At 38.4% G+C, this 21,957-nt stretch overlaps 1 protein-coding gene across 10 annotated transcripts in view; it reads right to left on the minus strand.

Annotated features, from left to right (window-relative positions):
• Positions 1–21,957, minus strand: part of MTRF1 (mitochondrial translation release factor 1) — a 57,859-nt gene that overhangs the window by 29,464 nt on the left and 6,438 nt on the right. For 6 of the 10 annotated variants that reach the window (XM_082435840.1, XM_082435838.1, XM_082435845.1 and 3 more), the window contains exons 2-8: positions 15,228–15,382; positions 13,311–13,401; positions 13,004–13,078; positions 12,063–12,488; positions 7,375–7,466; positions 5,149–5,230; positions 3,920–4,027 (exon numbers count right to left, since the gene is read on the minus strand). In XM_082435840.1, coding sequence (XP_082291966.1) covers positions 3,920–4,027; positions 5,149–5,230; positions 7,375–7,466; positions 12,063–12,480 — 700 coding nt within the window. In that variant the 5' untranslated portion in view covers positions 12,481–12,488; positions 13,004–13,078; positions 13,311–13,401; positions 15,228–15,382. Of the gene's footprint in view, positions 1–3,919; positions 4,028–5,148; positions 5,231–7,374; positions 7,467–12,062; positions 12,489–13,003; positions 13,079–13,310; positions 13,420–15,227; positions 15,383–15,456; positions 16,768–21,957 lie in introns of those variants that run through there. The other 4 variants (XM_082435841.1, XM_082435842.1, XM_082435843.1 and 1 more) reach the window with 4 other exon arrangements.

Below are 21,957 nucleotides of genomic sequence, written 5' to 3' on the forward strand. Positions count from 1 at the left end.
ATTTTTTATAAATTTATTTATTTTATTTATTCTTGGCTGCGTTGGGTCTTTGGTGCTGTGTGCAGGCTTTCTCTAGTTGCAGCGAGTGGGGGCTACTCTTCAATGCGGTGCGCGGGTTTCTCATTGCAGTGGCTTCTCTTGTTGTGGAGCACAGGCTCTAGGCGCGCAGGCTTCAGTAGTTGTGGCACGTGGGCTCCGTAGTTGTGGCTCGCAGGCTCTAGAGCACAGGCTCAGTAGTTGTGGCACACGGGCTTAGTTGCTCCGCAGCATGTGGGATCTTCCCAGACCAGGGCTTGAACCCGTGTCCCCTGCATTGGCAGGCGGATTCTTAACCACTGTGCCACCAGGGAAGCCCATACATATAATTTAATATACATACTTTATAGGGCAGGTACTTTTTCCTCTTTCTCTATCTTATTATTTTTTTTTTTTTTGGCTGCGCTGTGCAGCATGCAGGATCTTAGTTCGCTGACCAGGGATTGAACCTAGGCCCTGGCAGTGAAAGCGCCAAGTCCTAACCACTGGACCACCAGGGAATTCCTGAAAATTTTTTCTTTTTTAATAAAAGACCTTTTTTTGTGCTCACTTCGGCAGCACATACACTAAAATTGGAATGCTACAGAGAAGATTAGAATGGCCCCTGCGCAAGGATGACCCACAAATGTGTGAAGCGTTCCATATTTTTTAACTAATCAGGACCTACTGTATAGCACAGGGAGCTCTACTGAATATTCTGTAATGGCCTATATGGGAAAAGAATCTGAAAAGGAGTGGATATACGTGTATGTATAACTGATTCACTTTGCTGTACACGTGAAACTAACACAACATTGTAAATCCACTATACTCCAATAAAAATAAAAAATAAAATAAAATAAAAGGCCCTTTTACTTTCTAAAATGTCTTTATTTTATTTTGCTACTGAGTTAATGTATCTAAAAGAAAGATTTCCCAACCATTGTTTGGGCTGCTCTGGGCACCTGGAACAGAATCTCTCTTCCTGTTATTAAGTTCACCTCCCTTTCATTATTGAAAGTTGAATTCAAAATACATGTCTCAGAGATTACATTCTGTCTTTCATATGCTGCTGCTTCTCATTACATTCTGGAAACTCTCTCCTCTCCTGCTTCTAAAATATTATACTGTTCTCATCCTTTTTCCTGCTTCTCTGACCCCTCTTTTTCTTTTGCCAACTAGTTTATCTTTCTAAATATGGCCATTCTCCAACGTTTGGTACCCTGAATGTTCCCTCTCTATAAACTCTCCCTCACTTATTCTCTCTCAGTATCAGACATTATCTCTGTGCTAACAGCTATCAAATCTCTCTCCTCAATTCTATTCTCTCACCAAAGCTCTGGTTACACGACTTCAGCATTTACTGGATATTTCTAAAGGGATGCTCACTATAACAACACACATAATAATTCAAAAGCAACTTTCACTGTTCTGCCCAAATGGAGACCGCCTTCCAATTTCTATTCCATTCAGTGGCATGAATGAATATCACAATCTTCCCAGCTAGAAAGATTAGATCCCTGTGGCTCATCTCCTTTGTATCAGAATAAACTAATGGGACGTAGTGTGGTTCTGGATCAGACAGACTTAAATCTAATCCCAGGACTGCCATTACTTATTGTGTGATCTTGGATTCGTTACTTACTCTCTGAGCCTAGATCTTCATCTGTCAAATGGGATTAACAATACCCAGGGTTGTGAAGATCAAACGACCCATACTGCATGCAGGACATAGTGGGCAAGCAAGAGATCCTCTTGTCAGTTACCAAATTTTGCTCACTCTTCCTCTGAAGTTCTCTCACACGTGTCCCGACTCCCAATTCTAACTCTTAGTCATACCTGGATTACTCTAATAACCTCTCTGCCATCTGCCTTAAATCTAGCCTCTTCAATCCATCTTTCACACTGCTGTCAAAATAATCTTCTTAAAACAAACTTATGGTTGCCAAAGGGGAAAATTAGGAGGTTGGGATTAACATATACACACTACTATATAGAAAATAGATAACCAACAAGGACCTACTGTATAGCATAGGGAGCTATGCTCAATATTCTGTAATAACCTATAAGGGAAAAGAATCTGAAAAGGAATATATATATATATATATACACATACATACATACATACATATATATATACACACACACATATATATATATATATATATATATATATATATATATATATACAGACACACATAACTGAATCACTGTGCTGTATACCTGAAACTAACACCATATTGTAAATCATCTATACTTCAATAAAAAAAGAAAAAAGAATCTTCTTAAAATATATATTGATCATATCATATTTTTCTTAGCAAAATCTTCAACAGCTCCCTAACAATCAAGGCCTGTTCAGCTTTAATGTCTGCTCAAAATCTACTCTTTTGAACCTATTTCCTCTCACTTCTCATCACAAATATCCTCCGGTTTAATTGGCTTCCTCACTTCTACACACACACAGCAAGATCTTTCCCACCACCATGCTGTTGCTCAAATTGGTCCTTCCCTCTGCTCTCGTAGGTCTTCCCTTTGAAACCGTGCACTTCAGATTGGGACTTTAACCCATGTGCTGGGACACGAACCCAGCCTAAACCCTGATTGGGACTTGAACCCACATGGCTAGGACTCAAACCCGGCCAAAACCCACTGTCTTCCAACTGAGATCACACACCTGGTTTTAGGACTTAATGAAGCTTGGGTTCTTGATGTCTCATCACAGAAAGAATTCAGTGAGAAGCAAAGTGATAGGTAAGAAGTGGATTTATTTAGAGAGAAATACACTCCACAGATACAGTGTGGGCCATCTCAGGAGGTGAGAGCAGCACCAGGGTATGGGGTTGTCAGTTTTTAAGGGGTGGGTAATTTCATAGGCTAATAAGTGGGAGGAGTATTCCAGCTATTTTGGGAAGGGGGCGGGGATTTCTGGGAATTGGGCCACCACCCAATTTTTCATCCTTATGGTTGGCCTTGGAACTGTCATGGCGCTGGTCGGTGTGTCATTTAGCTTGCTGATGTATTACAATGAGCATATACTGAGGCTCAAGGTCTAGTGGAAGTCGACTTGTCTGCCATCTTGGACCCATTTGGTTCTAATTAGTTTATGTCATGTCCTCGGGCTATGTCATTCTTTCAAAGGTTGCGCCCTGCCCCCTTCCCTCCTGTTTCACCTTTCCTAACCACTGGCTGTATTTCAAATCCATATGATGCACAAACTTCCTTATGCTCTATACTTGTTTTCATTTCCCTCAATTATTTAACTTACATGAATCCTCTTTCCCCACTTTGATAATTTGTGGGTTATTATTCATGGGCCCTCTGTCTACTACAGTGTATCTTTGTGTAACCAAGCAGACAAAAACTTCCAGATGGATTAAGAGAATCAAACAAAAAAGAATTACTATCAGATGTTCTGATTTAACATACTTGAGTATTTAAAAGTTTAAAGACTCACATTGGTTCTTATTGTTTATGTTGTCTAAGTGTTTATTAGCCCAACTAGGGTGGGAGCTTCTTGAAAATAAAGACAAATGACTAACTTTTTCTGCATTCCCATAAACCTCCAACACATCATTAGTACTTTAGAGTAAAAACCTTAATACATCTTGGCTTTGAACAACAGAGCAATGATTTTTCAGGCAAGGCATATATCAACCCTCCACAGGGAAAGTTTCTCTAATTCAGATATTCCTTCCTAGGAGGATACTTCCTTCCCTCCCACTCTCTTCTCCCATAGTAAGAATTCTACTATAGTAAGCCACTGTGATTGATGAGCCCATGTCACAGTATTTAGTAGATATAGGTCAAATGTTTTAAAAAATGGGACAACATGGTTCTAATCAACATCAGAAGAAAAACAACTTCCAGCATCATCTATGGACAAATCCTCAAATACACCTACCATAATCAGCTGGTGTATAATTCATAAGTTCAAATTTCCAGTGTTTGTAGCTTGAATAATTCTGGTACATATCAAATATTTCCCGGGTAAATTGTTGGCAGATATCACCTAAGAGAAAATACAAAAATATTCAGTCAGCACACATTTCTCCAAAGAAGACATATAGATGGCCAGTAGGCACATGAAAAGATGCCCAACATCGCTAATTATTAGAGAAATGCATATCAAAACTACAATGAGGTATCACCTCACACCAGTCAGAATGGCCATCATCAAAAAGTCTACAAGCAATAAATGCTGGAGAGGGTGTGGAGAAAAGGGAACCCTCCTGCACTGTTGGTGGGAATGTAAATTGGTGCAGCCACTCTGGAAAACAGTATGGAGGTTCCTTCAAAAACTAAAAATAGAGTTGCCATATGACCCAGCAATCCCATTCTTGGGCATATATCTGGAGCAAACTCTAATAAGAAAAGATACATGCACCCCAATGTTCACAGCAGCACTATTTACAATAGCCAAAACATGGAAGCAACCTAAGTGTCCAACGACAGATGACTGGATAAAGATGTGGTACATATATACAATGGAATACCACTCAGTCATAAAAAAGAATGAAATAATGGCATTTGCAGCAACATGGATGGACCTAGAGATTATCATACTAAGTGAAGTAAGTCAGAAAGAGAAAGACAAGCACCATATGATATCACCTGCATGTGGAATCTAAAATATGACACAAATGAACTTATTTACAAAACAGAAACAGACTCACAGACATAGAAATCAAACTTACGGTTACCAAAGGGGATAGGGGGTGGGGAGGGATAAATTAGGAGTTTGGGATTAGCAGATACAAACTACTACGTATAAAATAGATAAACAACAAGGTCCTACTGTATAGCACAGTAGGATAGAAAATATTCAATATCCTGTAATAAACCAAAATAAAAAGAATATGAAAAAAATATACATTTATAACTGAATCACTCTGCTGTACACCAGAAACTAACACAGCGTTGTAAATCAAGTATACTTCAATAAAAAATTTTTTAAAAAATCAGCACAAATTTCTTAGAGAGTCCTCCTTAAGTAAAAACCCCTTAGGAGTTGAGAAATGACTACTTCCAAAGTGAAACACATTTAACAGACTTTTAAAGTTATAGTGTGTCATATGAAGGTAACATTTAAGTATTTTTTAAGATCATTTACAATAAAATTATTTTATTGACCTCCAGTAGTTCTTCCAGATGTCACCTCTAAAATAACATCATTTTTGTCATATTTCTCCTTTGGCACTAGACTCTGGAGAAGCTGAAAAAGAAAAAAAAAATCAGTATTAGTGTGTATATTTTCCATGGTATACTGCTATTCCTTGAACTTAGATAAAAGACCCCCAAAATACTAAAAAATCAGTAATTAACAAAATCATAGAGCATCTCAAAGAGGTCTGGTCCTAAAATGCTTTAGTAAGTAGACCTAATTAGGCCTAAAATAAATGATGATTCATGCTAACAATGAAGTTACTTGTTGGCATATTTTCTACAATGCTATCAAATTATCTTAATTTTCTAAAATGCAAAAGTTTAGATCAAAGTCCAGTGTTCCATTCAATTTTCTTCAAATTTTGCTTCTGATTAGTCTTAAACAGTAGCTTCTTTCATCTAATGAAAGAAGTAAGCTTTGAAAGTCTTCACTGGGAGAAAATGAGGACTTTTAACATATGATTATATACTCTCTCCCACCTTAAACGACAGCGGACGGACACCAGGCCGTGCCCTGTCTTCTCAGCGGAGTTGCTGTTTAAAGAGTAGACTGAGGGGGCTTCCCTGGTGGCGCAGTGGTTGAGAACCTGCCTGCCAATGCAGGGGACACGAGTTCGAGCCCCGGCCTGGGAAGATCCCACATGCCGCGGAGCAACTAGGCCCGTGAGCCACAATTACTGAGCCTGCGCGTCTGGAGCCTGTGCTCCGCAACAAGAGAGGCCGTGACAGTGAGAGGCCCACGCACCGTGATGAAGAGTGGCCCCCGCTCGCCGCAACTAGAGAAAGCCCTCGCACAGAAACGAAGACCCAACACAGCCAAGAATAAATAAATAAATAAATAAATAAATAAATAAAAATTAAAAAAAAAAAAAAAAAGAGTAGACTGAGGATCCCCAAGGTAAGGCTCAAATAGTCTCTCAGTGTGACAAGAAAAAAAGGGGCTTTCTAGTAAAGAAAGCAACCAACTTTCCTCTTAGGAAGAAAAGGGAAGCAACTTTATTTTTAGTATTACTAAAAGGTCTTTCAAATCAAACTGAAAGTATCTATGTGTCGTGATTCTCCCTACTGACAATTTTTGAAATAGTCCATCTCTGCTAGAAATGATATAGCCTGCAGGAGAGCATATTAGACTAAGACTCAGAGACGTCCTACATCTGCTTTTGACTAGCTGTTTAAATCAGTGAAAAAAATAACTGATCCCTCCACCTCATCCTCCTCAACCCCTCAAAAAGTCCCTCTAGAGATTATCATACTAAGTGAAGCAAGCCAGACAGAGAAAGACCAATATCATATGATATTGCTTATATGTGGAATCTAAAAAAAAAAAAAGATACAAATGAACTTATTTACAAAACAGAAATAGACTCACAGACGTAGAAAACAAACTTATGGTTACCAAAGGGAAATGGGGTTTGGGATTAACATACATCCACTACCATATATAAAATATATAACCAACAAGGACCTACTGTATGGCACAGGGAATTATACTGAATATTTTTTAACAACCTATAAGAGAAAAGAATCTGACAAAGAAGATATATATATATATCTGAATCACTGTGCTGTACACCTGAAACTAACACAACATTGTAAATCAACTATACTTCAAGGAAAAAAAAAGTCTCTCTACTGGATTCCCAGGGTAGGGAAGACTGAAGGTAGGAGGATGGCAAATATGACAAAGGGGAACATAGTACCTAGCACTGTATTTTCATTTTCTTTTAGACAAACCATCCATTGAGCTAGAAGGGACTAAAGACTTGTATTAACCCACTGTCTCTATGCCCTTGGATTCATTCCATTCTACCCTGAATGCAGATTTTCAATCCTTAATTAACCCAGTTACCATGTACCACTCCCTCTTTCTAAGACTTAAAACTCCCTGACTCTTCCCCATGTTGAAGTAAATTTCTTCACTAGCATGTGTTCCCTTGTCTGGTAACTTAATAGATTCAGCTTTGGAATACTTTTGTCTGGTGTGGGGGAGTGGTTTCATTCCTTGCCAACACAATCTCTTCAATCTCATTCTGTAGGAAATGACAGCACTAAACCCAACATTATCAATCATCATAAGAGAAGACTTAATCAACTGGTGTTTGGAAAATACTTTGAGCAGCAAAACATAGTCTAGCAAGAATAGTATTCCTTTACATTAACATTACTGAGATGAGTTTACCTCTTAAAACATACCTCACTGTATAACATGTTGATTTTCTGAAGAATGGTTTGCCTCTCTTCCAAAGCAAGTTCTTGTAACTGCTTTTCATCTTGTTTATTTAGACCTACAAACCATCGACAGAAATAATGGTAAAAATGTTTAAATACTTACAAAGAAATTCTTAAATAGCTACCTAATCTCTACCTACTAGGTTTTATTTCAGTTGTGAAGGCAAGGGATTATACAAAATAACAGAATAGTTACAGAATGTAAAGTAAGTATTTGCTAAGTGTGTCCAAAAAACTCAGTGTGAAAACAAGTACGATCTTGCCCCAAGGAGCTGGTGATTTGAATGTCTATAAGTAATTACAGAAATCAGTGATTAATCAAACAGGTTTAAAAAGGGACTGGCTAATTAAATGTAAACCCGAATAAGCTAAGTTTCAGGGTAAACTGGGGTGACCATTTCTTGTCTAAAGGTGGCAGCCATTACCCAGCACACTGTGAGTAATGTAGCATGGCTAGAACCTCCTTTTTTTTTTTTTTTTTTTTCAAGAGATGTCAGAAATAAGACCTCTTAAAATTTTGAAACCTCTTGAAATGTTCATACTTAGTAAACATTTTTTAAAAACACCACATGGGTCAAAAACCTACACATCTTTGCAAACCTCTGCTTTATGGAAAGAACGGTCGTTTTCACATCATTTCAAAGCAGAAAGTTAAATCATGGAGCTCTAACAACACAAGCTATCAATGAGATAGTGGCCAAGTAGGGTGGATCCCATAACCTTTGACTCCATTGCTTTAGATGCCCAGAGACTCCATTTGTCACTGGTGATGCGTGCAAGATGAGGTAGAAATTTTTGATTCTTAAAAATAAAGAAGAAAATAGAAATGAAGACTCATAAAGGAGAGAAGGCTCTTTAAAATTCTTTTCTAGTCATGGAAGTCATTGGGGTCTGGCGGGATTCTATGCCTCATTCCTGCTTTCAACATTTCACACTTACTCTGTGCTAAATACTCTGCCAGTTGCTGGGGACACAAGGATGAATAAAACATGGTTCAGGGCTAAAGTGGCTCAGTCTGGTGGGAAAGGTGGACACATTCACTTGATTACAATATGTGGTATGGGCAGTGCCATCGAGGCCTAAAGAGTGGTCTAACCCAGACTTCAACCCTTAAGGAAGGTTCCTAGATAAGGTGCCATCTGAACTCAATTCTAATTATGGATCACCTGTTGCAGAATTGTAATATCGCTACTGGCCTCACTTTGTGCACATAAGTCTCGGGTCAAAGGTACCAGAAAAACCTGCTGATTTGCAATCATATAAAATTATTTTTGTGGCTTTTTATTATTTACTGAACTGTAAGATCCAATCTAGTTCAATTTCACTGTATCAACAGATTCAAGAGTCTATTATACCTTATGTTTGGTGCTGCAGGAAATAAAGATGAATAAGACACAGGCCCTGTACTTGAGGAACAGGAACAGGGACTGAAGTTAAGACAATTACATAACGGATCAGAATAGAAAACAGAGAAAGGCAATCATACTTGTTTTACAGAGGGGAGTGAAGCCAAAGGATGATATTCAAGCCATACTTTGTAAGCAGACTGAACTTTAAGAAGGTGAAATTGGTGGGTTAACAACATGAGCAAAGACATAGACATGGGATAGTCTGAGTATATTCAGGGAATGGCAAATTGTCTGTTTTGGTTGGAAGGGAGAATATGCAAAGGGAATTAATACACTACACAGAGAGGTGGGGGTCACTCGGCAGAGACTATTAAATGCCAAGCCAAGCAATCTATATTTATAGGCAATGGGAGTTCCTGGAAATTCAGAGCAGGAGAGAAATATGATTAAGGTTGTACTTAGGCTGGGAAAGCTTGGAGGTGAGACTACAAGTTAGGAATTTATTGTAATCATCTAGGACTGAGATATAATGAAAATATAAACTAGTGGAAAGAATAGAAGAGGACTCATGCAAGATATATTACAGAGGTAGACCCTATTGGACTTTGAATCATTGTGCAGTGGATAAGAGCAGAGGCTGTGGAGTCTCCTTGACTGGGTTCAAATTCCTGCTCCTCTCCTGACTGGCTAAGTGACCTCTGGCATTTTAACCTCTCAGTTTCTTCATCTATAAAGTGAGAATATTAATAATAATTCCTACCTCATAAGGTCACTGTGAACATTTCAAATGAGATAATATTTGCAAAATACTTACCTTAGTGCCTGGCACATACTAAGACTTAGTAAATGTAGCTATTATCACTATTATTATAAAATAGCAGAATTGTAGAAGAAACTTTAGAAGCAATCTACTAATACTTTAATCCAATCTACTAATATTACACATGATACAAACGTGGCTGAAAGAGGTTATGTCAATTTAATTTGGAAAGCATTTAGTAAGCTCCTATTATGTGCAAGCAACTTTCCCAAACTAATTAATTACAAATTTGAGTGGCATTACGCGAAAGAGTAAAAAATAATCCTCATTAAAAGAGGTGAGAGGGAATTCCCTGGTGGTCCAGTGGTTAGGACTCTGCACTTCCACAGCAGGGGGCACATGTTCAATCTCTGGTCAGGGAACTAAGATCCCGCATGCCTCGTGGCCAAAAAAAAAGTGAGAGACTCACAGACCACTAATAGAAGGCAGAAAAAGGTAAGGCTTTGGACATCCAGGACTTTACAGGTATACCTGTGACTGGCCTCGATGCTGCTTAACATCTCTAAGGCCTAATGAAACAGCATGGAGCACCGAAGAAAGTTTATAAATTAAACTAAAAGCCAATAGCAAGGGACTTTCCTGCTGGCCCAGTGGTTAAGACTCTGTGCTCCCAATGCAGGGGGCCTGGGTTCCATCCCTGGTCACGGAACTAGATCCCGCATACTGCAACTGAAGATCTGGTGTGCTGTAACTAAGACCCAGCACAGCCAAATAAATAAATAAATAAATATTAAAAATAAAATACAATAAAAGCCAATAGCAAAATTTGGATTGGGACTTCCCTGGTGGCGCAGTGGATAGGACTCCATGCTGCCAATGCAGGGGACCCGGGTTCGATCCCTGGTCAGGGAACTAGATCCCACATGCATGCTGCAACTAAGAGTTTGCATGCTGCAACTAAGACCCAGTGCAACCAAATAAATAAATAAATAAATATTAAAAAAAAAAAAGAGGGCTCATGTCCTTAAAAAAAAAAAAAAAAAAAATTTGGATAAATGTTGAATCCCAGGTTAGTCCATTATACTTTTCTCTCAACTTCTGTATATTTTGGAAATTTTTCATAAAAGAAAAAATGTTAAGGCAATAAAACATTGAGATACTAAAATTAAAAATTAACACCTCTCACATTATATATAAAATTAACTCAAATAAATCAATGACCTAAATATAAGGACTAAAAATATAAAACCCTTGGAAGAAAACATAGATGTGAACCTTTGTGACCTTGGATTATACAATAATTTCTTAGATATGTCACCAAAACACAAACAAGAGAAAAAAAAGATAAACTGAACATCATCAAAATTAAAAACTGTGGTGCTTCAAGGGACAACCCACAGAATGGGAGAAAATTTTTGCAAATAATATATCTGATAAGGAACTTGTATCTGTAATATAAAGAACTCTTACAACTCAATAATAAAAAAGACAACTCAATTAAAAAATGGGCAAAGGATCTAAACAGTCATTTATCCAAAGGTGATATACAATAGCCAATAGGCACATAAAAAGACACTCAACACCATTAATCAGGGAAATGCAAGTCAAAACCACAGTAAGATACCACTTCACACACACTAGGAAGGCTAGAATCAAAAGGGCGGATCACAAGGGTTGGAGAGGATGTAGAAACACCAGAACGCTCATATACTGAGGATGGAATGTAAAATGGTTCAGCCACTTTGGAAAACCAGTCTGGCAGTTCCTCAGAAGGTTAAACATGGAGTTACCACACAACTTAGCAATATATGTCCACACAAAAACTTGTACACAAATGTTCATAACAGCATTTTTCATAATAACCAAAAAAGTGGAAAAACTCAATAACCAACAACTGATGAATGGATAAATAAAATGTGGTATATCTATACAATGGGACATAATTCAGCAATAAAAAGAAATGAAGTACAGAAACATGCTACAACATAAATGAACCTTAAACGTATGCTAAGTGAAAGAAGCCAGTCACATAGGGTAACATATTGTATGATTCCATTTATATAAAATGCCTGAAATAAGTAACTGTATAGAGACAGAAAGATTAGTGGTTGTCTAGGGCTGGCAGGGATTGGGGGGTGGGATTGGGATGAGATGGCTAAAGGGTGCAGGGTTTCTTTTTGGGGTAATGAAATAATACCCATACCATATAAGCCCTTTGACGGGGTAGGAATTGTATTTTTGTGTCCCTGGTATGTAGCACATAGGACAGTGCCCAATAAAGATCTATTAATAAATTAAAGCTTCTGAAAAGGTCAATATTTAGTTTCCCAGACTCTAAGTGCTTCTTGGCAAGTACCACAAGGACCTCGGTCTCTTAGTAGTTGCTCTTTAGTAGCTGAAATACTTCAAACACCCAGAGTACAGAGTCCTGTCCTTTCCAAGTGCAGGGCTAACTACATGCAGGCTTTTTAAAAGACTGTGTTCAATATACCTTTAACTTAGAAAATCAATCCTGTACTTGTACACACACATCTTTTACCTACTTTTACACATTGATTCTAATTCTTCAATGGCTTGTTCAGCCTCCTGAATTTCTTTGTAAATGACTGCAAGCGGTGCCAGCTCAGCATGCCGTTGATTCAAGGACCTCCGGTCCCCTTCACTCACAGAGATATGCTGCAAACAATGATCAAGTGTTTGGTACTCCTTATTCAGGTCCTCCATATATTTCTGTAGTGCTTTATGCTTCCAGATCATCCTGGTATCTTGATGGCAATATCTCCTGGACCAATTCTCCCTTAACAGACAATGGAGAATGTGATTCTTGTTTCGTCTGAAAACCCACAGCCTTGTGTCAAGAGGTATCTGTGTAAGTTGATGAGAATGGAGATGAACATGGCACTGGTGGTGACCATTAAGACATGGATGTCTAAAAAGCCAAACAAACAGGTGACGATTCATTTCAGCATCTGAAACAAAATAAACACAATCTGAGAAATATCACCTCCACAGATATAAAAGCTGGAAGGAGCCTCAAGAAATCTTGCTCAATTCACTGCCTCAGCCAGCTCCAAACACAGTCCCTAAATTCAATAACCCACAAAAAGAAAATCAATCTTCAAATCTGTGAATATAACAAAATAAATGAAGGTAGTGCTGTTTTCTACCCACTCAACATATATAATTAACTAAGGCAAATGAGTAGGAGTGTAACTAATAAATATATCAATAGAAGGGGTTAAATCAGCTATTTTCTAGAAAGTACCCAGAATCTAAAATTGAGTGTGTGAATAAGCTCTTGACAAGTATGAAATAATCATGCAAACTTTAGGTGGTTCACATATTAATAGAATTTTAAAGTTTGAAGGAAACACTACTTCCTTGTCTAATTCTTAGGTATCCAGATGCCCAAGAAAGTCAAGTAACTTAATCATGATTATTCATTCTGCTGGATAGAGGCAGAGCTGAGGTGAATGCAGCTTGCCTGTTCAGACTTCAGTGCTTTTCATTCCCAACTATGCAATCACTCTTCGAAGGTGCTTCCCTTTTAGCTGAGATCCTAAAGGACGGAAAATTTACATATTAACAGACTAAGAAAGTATAAAGTTTGGGAAAAAAAAAAGACAATGATGATAATTATATTAAATGAAAAAAGAAGAATCAAAACAATATAATCTCAATTAGGTTTTCAAATTTTTCTACAGTATATGGAATACATGGGTTTATGGGGCATAACCGCATCATAAGTTGAGGAAGAGCTTTATTTTGAAAAAAGAAAACTAAAAACATACCAAAATGTTAATAAGATGATCTCTAGTTGTGGGATTATCGATTCCTTTTGCTGCCTTTTTTTTTTCTACTTCTTCGTGTTTTCCAAGTTTCCTATACATTTAGCACATACTACTTTTACAATCAGGAAGAAAAATTACTTTCAAAAATTACATGCTAGGTGAAATTAGTTATGTACAATAATTATCTGTTCTTCCTTCTAACAGAGATAATCAAAGAGCTAACAAACGTACACAATGGTTTTACTGAGTAAGAAAGAGAAGATAAAGTGTTCTAAGAAAAATACTTTGCCCTTAAAATCCTAAGGTTCAAAGTTGAAATAAGGGTCAAAATTGATCAGAATCAACCTTTATTGTCTCCAGTGTTCCTACTACGTTAGGTGTATTCATACATTAGCTCATTTGATCATTACAAGTCGGCTAACTTGGATATTGTTATCTCCTAGGAAATAAAATATTCAGAATAGTCTCTAAAATATTCACAGTTTGCAGGGTTGTACTAAGGAAATTTAACATACTGAATCACATTGAGAAAAGGACTGTGGGAAGCATGCCCCAAGGCGCAGTAGCCACAAATGTTACAGTCCTCCAGCAGGAGTTTCTGCGTGTCTTCACATTGAGACAAGCTGGGACCTGGTACCCTTTGCTGCAGTGCTGCAATGCTTGCACCTGGACAAATGTTTCCTTAAGCAACAAAATACAAAGAAACGATAAGGGGCTAAAAATAACTGTGTGCATGCGCAGTTGAGGCAAATTCTGGACAACTAGATAAAAGGAGACCAAAAAGCCCAACTGCCACCTCTGAAGAGCTGGCAGCAAAAGCAGGGGGTGGGGAGCAAAAGCAGGGTACTGCGCATGCCCCCTGCACACAACACAGCCAAGGGGATGGGCAAACCACTTAAGCCGCCCCTCTGCTGGATCCCTGGACACACCCCTACCCTCAACCTATGTAAGGAACCTGCTCACTCCCCTCTGCTGCAGCAGGGGTCACAATATAGCCTTGCCTAAATTTCTTGTCTGGCCTCTGATCAATATCTATTGATTAAAGAGGCCAGGAACCCTAGTCTGTAACCACATCTAGTCACAGAAAGTGTGTCCATTTGAAAAAGGACATAAAAAAAATGGCAAAAAGATTTTTGTTAAAACACTCCTAGCTAAATTTCCATTTTAGAAATAGTAGAAAAAGTAACTCTCAAGGTCATGAACCTCAATGTTAAGTAAATCCCAAGACGTTTACCTTCTAGGTTTATCTATACCTGAGAATAGCAAGCCTTCTCCATCACCCCCCACAGTAACAGGATTAAAATGATACTCTAGGGGCTTTCCTGGTGGCGCAGTCATTTAAGAGTCCGCCTGCCAAGGCAGGGGACATGGGTTCAAGCCCTGGTCCGGGAAGATCCCACATGCCGCGGAGCAACTAAGCCCGTGCGCCACAACTGCTGAGCCTGCGCTCTAGGGCCCGTGAGCCACAACTACTGAGCCCTCATGCCACAGCTACTGAAGCCTGCGCGCCTAGAGCCCGTGATCTGCAACGAGAGAAGCCGCCGCAATGAGAAGCCCGCGCACCGCAACGAAGAGTAGCCCCCGCTCGCTGCAACTAGAGAAAGCCCGCGCGAAGCAACGAAGACCCAACGCAGCCAAAAATAAATAAATAAAATAAATAAAAATTAAAAATAAAATGATACTCTAGGAACAACTCTCAGCCTTGGCAAGTCAGAAGTGACACTAACCCGGCACGAAAGCATCACGTGTAAGCCACACTAACTCGGTATATGGAATGATCCCATAGGGAGACACCATGGGAAAAAAAAAAAAAAAGCTGGAGAAGGAAAATAGACTTTTAAGACCAGAAAAGAGAAGTGAACTGTGAGCACATTTAAAAAAAAAAAAAAAGACAGAAAGGACGTTAGGTTTCCTTACGGAGGTCAGAACCTTCTGTGGTCCACTACGTTTCAGCCCGACAGGCACCGGATCACCTTCACTGCCGGGTTCACCCCTTCCGGCTTAGCGCTTGATCCCGCCTCCTCCTCGACTCTTCTCCAGAAGAGTAGTCCTTGCGTGTGCCTAACAATAAGCTAACAGAGGAAACAAAAGAGAAAAATGGAAAAGCGAGAAAAATTCCCACGAGAGAGATGACCAGGGGACTTACTCATCCGGAGTCTGAGCCCAGGGTGTAGGTTGCGATGGAAAGGGGAAGAGAGGTGCAGGGGCATTGGTGCCGCAGTGTTCAATGAACCACAACTCCCAAGAGCTCCCACCCGGGAATCTTGGGAGTTGTAGTTTATCTCGGACGGACGCCCAGCCTCCAACCCCCTAGGCCAAAGGTGGAGCTTTGGTTTTCACAGTTTCAGGCAAGCCCAGAAGGGAGATTCTCTACAGTTCTGATTAAGAGATCAAGATATACAAGAATTTTCTTGTATATAGAGCCACTAGAGCAGAGATTCCTGATTTTTTAAAATGAGGATCCCTTTTCATCATTCAAAAATTTGCAGGATTCTGCATGTTAATACTTGTACTTTCAGCTTCCAATGCCTGAGAAGATACCTAATGACTAATTGAGACTATAAAGTTGTATTTTTTAAAATCATAAGGAGGATCCAAAATATGAGAGACTATATATAGCCACAACTTATTGAATTTATAGCTGTTGTATACATAAACACAATTTTGGGGCTCAATTTAAGTTTGTAGCTTGTAAACCATCAATTAAGTAAAGCATTAAAAAACCTAAATAATAAACAATTCCAGGAAAATGCAAATATATTGCCTTACTTTGAATATTCAAGTAGGATACACATTTACATTGATGATCACATTTACAAGTCATTTGACCTCTGTGCCCTAGAATTTCTTCCTGAAAAGCAGAGGCAACAAGAATTCCACATTACCAACTTCACAAGATATTTTCTTAGTTTATGACCACATATATAAAAAGGAGAATTAGGCATAAATATAAATATCTTACATGTATTGCCTATTTCAAGGTATCTACTTCTACCAACTACATATTAGATATTACTATAAATGGCTTAAGCCTATTAATTAATTTAATCTTTACAACAACCCTAAAATACCCATTTTGCAGAAGAGAGAACTAAGGCACAGAGAGTTTAAGTAACTTGTCCAAGGTAAAAGAACTAGTAAGTGATAGAGCTGAGATTCAATGAAGAAAATCTGTCTTAATGATCTATGGCTCCTAAGCTCTGATACTGCCTCCCTCCTCCAGAAAAAAAAAAAACATTCAGTCATTCATGCAGTAAATATTGAGCACCAGTTATGTGTTAATCACTATTCTAGACATGAGACTTCAGCAATGAACACAAAAGAGAAAAATCTTTGCTCTCACGAATACCAAAGTACCCACATAAATCATTCTGCTAAATTATCCAACAAAATCCTTTAATTCTTTATTTTGATGTATGTATGCAGATATATAACTTAAGTAGTATATATAAAAACTTCCTTCTTAAAAAATAAGCTTGGCTTCCCTGGTGGCGCAGTGGTTGAGAATCTGCCTGCCAATGCAGGGGACACGGGTTCGAGCCCTGGTCTGGGAGGATCCCACATGCCGCGGAGCAACTAGGCCCGTGAGCCACAATTACTGAGCCTGCACGTCTGGAGCCTGTGCTCCGCAACAAGAGAGGCCGTGATAGTGAGAGGCCCGCGTACCACGATGAAGAGTGGCCCCCGCTTGCCTTAACTAGAGAAAGCCCTCGCACAGAAACGAAGACCCAACACAGCCAAAAATAAATAAATTAATTAATTAATTTTTAAAAAAAGCTTTAGTGCCATGGACTAATTCCTCCCAGACTTAGTATGTTGAAGCTAACCGCCAATATGACCCCACTGGAAATAGGGCCTTTAAGGTGATTAAGGTTAAATGAGGTCATATAGATGGAACCCTAATCTGATAGGACTAGTGCCCTTACAGGAAGAGACCAGAGAGCTTGTGTAGTCTCTTCCTGCCCCTCTCTTTCCCTCAAGGAGCGAAAAGAGGTCAGGGGGTGAGCGCACAGCAAGATAGCAGCCACCTACAAGCCAAGAGAAGAGGCCTCAGAATGAAACCTACCTTGCCAGCACCTTGATCTTGAATTCTCCAGCCTCCAAAACTGTGAGAAATAAATTTCTGTTGTTTAAGCCACTCAGTATGGTACTTTGTTATGGCAGCCCAAGCAGACATTTACAAATGTAAACATTTGTTAAGATATACATGAAACGTTATACACTTTATGAATGTTATTTCTAAATTTAAAGAAAATCCCTAAAGACTATAAATATTGCTTCCTCCTCCATGTTTTTTTAAAGAATGTAATGTGGTTATAATTATATTTATTAATATGCAAAGATGTCCACAATATATTATTAAGTGAAGGAGAATGTTTTAAAAACTCATCAAACTATTTCACTTAAAAAACGTATGTGGGACTTCCCTGGTGGCGCAGTGGTTAAGAATCCGCCTGCCAACGCAGGGGACACGGGTTGGAGCCCTGGTCTGGGAAGACTGCACAGAGCAGCTAAGCCCACAAGCCACATCTACTGAGCCCTCGTGCCACAACTACTGAAGCCCACGTGCCTAGAGCCTGTGCTCCGCAACAAGAGAAGCCATTGCAATGAGAAGCCCACGCACGGCAAGGAAGAGTAGCCCCTGCACCCTACAACTAGAGAAAGCCTGCGTGCAACAACAAAGACCCAATGCAGACAAAAATAAATAATTAATTAATTGATTTTAAAAAAAGTATGTGATGCATATTTAAAAGTCGAGGGAATTCCCTGGTGGTCCAGTGGTTAGGACTTGGTGCTTTCACTGCTGTGGCCTGGGTTCAATCCCTGGTTGGGGAACTAAGATCCTACAAGCTGTGCAGTGCAGCCAAAAAAAAAAAGAAAAATCTGGTGGAATTATAGGTAATCTCTATTTTCCTTTTCATAGTACTATGAATTTCTTGAAATTTTGTGATGGGTATTGTAAACAAGAAAGCTATAAAAGAAAAAAGACATTCTTTCATGTTTGATTGAAAAGCCTTATGGAGGTTATTATTCTCGAATTGTTCTATGAAGTTAAACAACTTCTATTTGCAAGAAGTCTGATATATTACAGGATAAAAGTTTCCAGAAATAGTAATAAAAGAGGTTGATTCAGTGGGGGAAAAAGAATTAGCATTTTGATTAAATTAGAAACAAGCACTACCATGTCTGAAATATTTCTCACAAAAAAGTCAACTATGAATACTTTCTTTGTTGAATGAATTTGTAATGGGCACTGACGATTTGGCATCTCTTTGTCAGAAACTAAATGACCTGTGTCTCCCTCCTCCAACTTGGAGCATGCTAACACAACAAAATACGTGGGGTCATTTTTCATCTCCATTTAGAGCAAATCAGTCCCAAACCCAAAGGGGTAGGGAATGGGGATTTTCACTTAACTTCCTCTCAGAGACCTCCGGATTCTTTTAAAGATTCTGAGGACACTCGCGTCTAGAGTACTAACAAGAGGTCGATTTGTGTCCTTCAGCAGAGATTTCACATCAGTAAACTGTCTGCTTAGGGCTTACCCCGACAGAAGCAGAGCACCAGACTTTCCTCAGCCCTGGACATTCTTTGGGGAGCTAGACAAGGGTGAGTGTAGAGATTGTTCCAGGCTAAGTTGAAACTTTGGTCCTATCTGGGAAATTTTCAGTGGCACTGAAAGCAACATAAAATCTCAGCACACAGCCATAAAACATTATGTTTTTTAGCACACTGTGAAGATGCACCTGGCTTTCTGATTCCCGGGAGTTTGGCTCTTGACCACATGTTGAGACATTTCACAATGGGAAGACTGGCAATGGCTTGGGATTTTAATCAGCTATATTTTACTATAGAAAAAGTGAAAGCAGGTAGCAATTTAATACAAAATTCAAGTTCTCAATATGGTGGAAAAGTGGAAAAGCAGAGTTTATTCTATTTTAATTCTTATAAACTATTTTTCCTGAGAGAAGTGAAATACAAAGAATGAAAAAAGAGCATTTCTGATTTTCACATGTTCGTACTGGTTCTCAAATTTTTCGGAGCTTGAAAAAAATAAAGCTAACAAACGCCACCTGCTGGCATTATTGAAACTAGATCGCAAGTTATTTTGAGTCAAGAGATGTTCAAGGGGTCTTGAAATGTCAACTTACGATGTATTTCTTTTACTCTAATAATAATAATAATAAAAGGGTAGATCCTGGAAACTCATCTTTTACCCCATAAACTGGTATTAGCCTAGGTTGAGGTCAGCTTTGTTAACAAGATCATTTAGTGTTGTCTCCTACAACTTCTTGGTAATTTCATCTCTTCCATTTTTCATCCTAAATTTCAGGCTAAATATTTTTCTTAAATTATTTCCTTCAGTTTTGAATTATACATTTTCAAATTTTCATTTCAATGAGTTTAGTTTTTCCATCATTTTCTACTAACAGTAGTCTTCAAATACCCTTTATAAGCATTTAAGTACTTTCCAACTTAGATCCAAATCTTCCCTTGAGGAATACAATGTAATCCATACTCTGTGTGTGTGTAGATATATATCTTTTTATTTTTTCCCTTCTTATTATGAAAAATTTCAAACATGTTCAAAAATAGAACAGTAAAATGACCCCTGTGCATTCATCATGAATTCTCAACATTATCAACTCACTGTTTCACCTTCCCTCCTCCCTCCCCCTTCTCATCCTCACTGGATTAATTTGAAGCAAATACAAGACATCGTAACTCTTCGTCTGTAAATATTTTTGTATATATCTCCAGAAGATAAAGACTTTTAAAATATATGATCACCCCTAAAAATTAAAAATAGCTTCTTAATATTATCAAATATCTAGTCAGTATTTAAATTTCCCTGATTGTGCCAGATTTTTTGTATTTTTCTTTTTTTTGGGGGGGAGGCAGTTTGCTTGTTCATATCAAGATTCAAATAAGGTCCATACATTGCAATTTGTTGCTATATATAATACTTGGTTTGTTTTAATCTACAGGTTCCCCCCTCTTTTTACTTTTTTTTACTTGCAATGTATTTGCTGAAGAGACCAGATCCTTTGCCTTGAGGAGTTTTACGCAGTCTAGATTTTTCTAGACTTGTGTTGTGGTGTTTATCGTGTTCCTTTGTTTCCTGTATTTCCTATAAACTGGTCTGGAAGCTTGAACAGAGTCATATTTACTTTTTTTTTTTTCAAAACTAATTCATAGGTGGGTTAGATACTTACAAAGGCAGATGCGAAATATTTAGTTGTGTCTTTTTAAAATACTAGAAGCTCTTGATTGCCTAGATCCATTATTCCATTAGAAGTTGCGAAATGGTGATATTTTATCATTCTGACTTCATTTATTTATTTATTTGGTTGTGCCGGGACTTAGTCGCGGCTCGCAGGCTCCTTAGTTGCGGCATGCGAACTCTTAGTTGCGGCATGCGTGTGGGATCTGGTTCCCTCACCAAAGATCAAACCTGGGCTCCCTGCATTGGGAGCGTGGAGTCTTAACCACTGTGCCACGAGGGAAGTCCCCTGACTTCATTTATTATTTGGAATCTCTATAAAGAGAAACTCTTCCTCATCAACTATTTGTTGCCCTTGCTTTGAAATTTTTAAAAGGAAAAATTAAAACTTTGCCAAAGTGGAGAGGTGATCAAATTCAAAATTTTGCTTTCTGAACAATTCCCAGGATTTCCAAATTCTATTTCAATCTTATCTTTTTTTTTACTTTAGTAGTATGGCAATTCTCTGTAATTCTCAAATCCCCAAAGCTCTGAAAAACCTTGTTTTCAATGCAAATATCAAAAATCTCTGAAAACTGAAGGGTTTTTGGTAACTTATTTGATGGCCAAATCTGCCCTAACCCAAACCCAGTTTGGCAGGCATACCAACTGAGACTGAAGTGAGGCTATTTATATCTGTATTTATCCCACTTGGAATAAATATTCATATTTTTTACTGAAGAAATATTTATTCATGGGGGGGAGGGATAAGCTAGGAATTTAGGATTACCATGTACACACTACTGTATATAAAATAGATAACCAACAAGGACCTACTGTATAGCGCAGGAAACTATATTCAATATTTTCTAATAACCTACAAGGGAAAAGAATCTGAAAAAGAATATATATATGTCTGAATCACTTTGCTGTACACCTGAAACTAACACAACATTGTAAATCAACTATACTTCAATAAAAAATAAAATTTAATTTGATTTAATTAAAAAAGGAAATATTTGTTTGTTAGATTACAGGATGCTGCTCCAGATCCTACTGAAAGTGTTATAATGTACGGTGTATGCATTTCCTTTCTAGATCCAAAGTATCCTGAAGTTTGAAAACATCTGGCCCAAGTATTTCAGGTAAAGAACTGTGAACCGTAACAATAATATAGTAGTTAACATTCACTGAGTACTTATTCTTTACCAGGTAGTGCTCTAAATTTTTAACATTTAACTAACTCACTCAATCTTCCCAACAACCCTACGAATTGCTGAGGCACAGCATGGCTAGGTGACTTGCTCAAGACTGTGCCCAACAGACAGATGAAGAGTGGCCAAAGGGATTTGAACCAAAAAGGCTGGGCGGCACTGTGACCTTGATTCTGCTGCCCGTATTCTCTCGTTAACTTGCACATCGTTCTCCCAGCTCTCCAGGATC

This window comes from Balaenoptera physalus (genome assembly GCF_965194825.1).
Source record: "Balaenoptera physalus genome assembly, chromosome: 18".
NCBI classification, from domain to species: domain Eukaryota; kingdom Metazoa; phylum Chordata; class Mammalia; order Artiodactyla; family Balaenopteridae; genus Balaenoptera; species Balaenoptera physalus.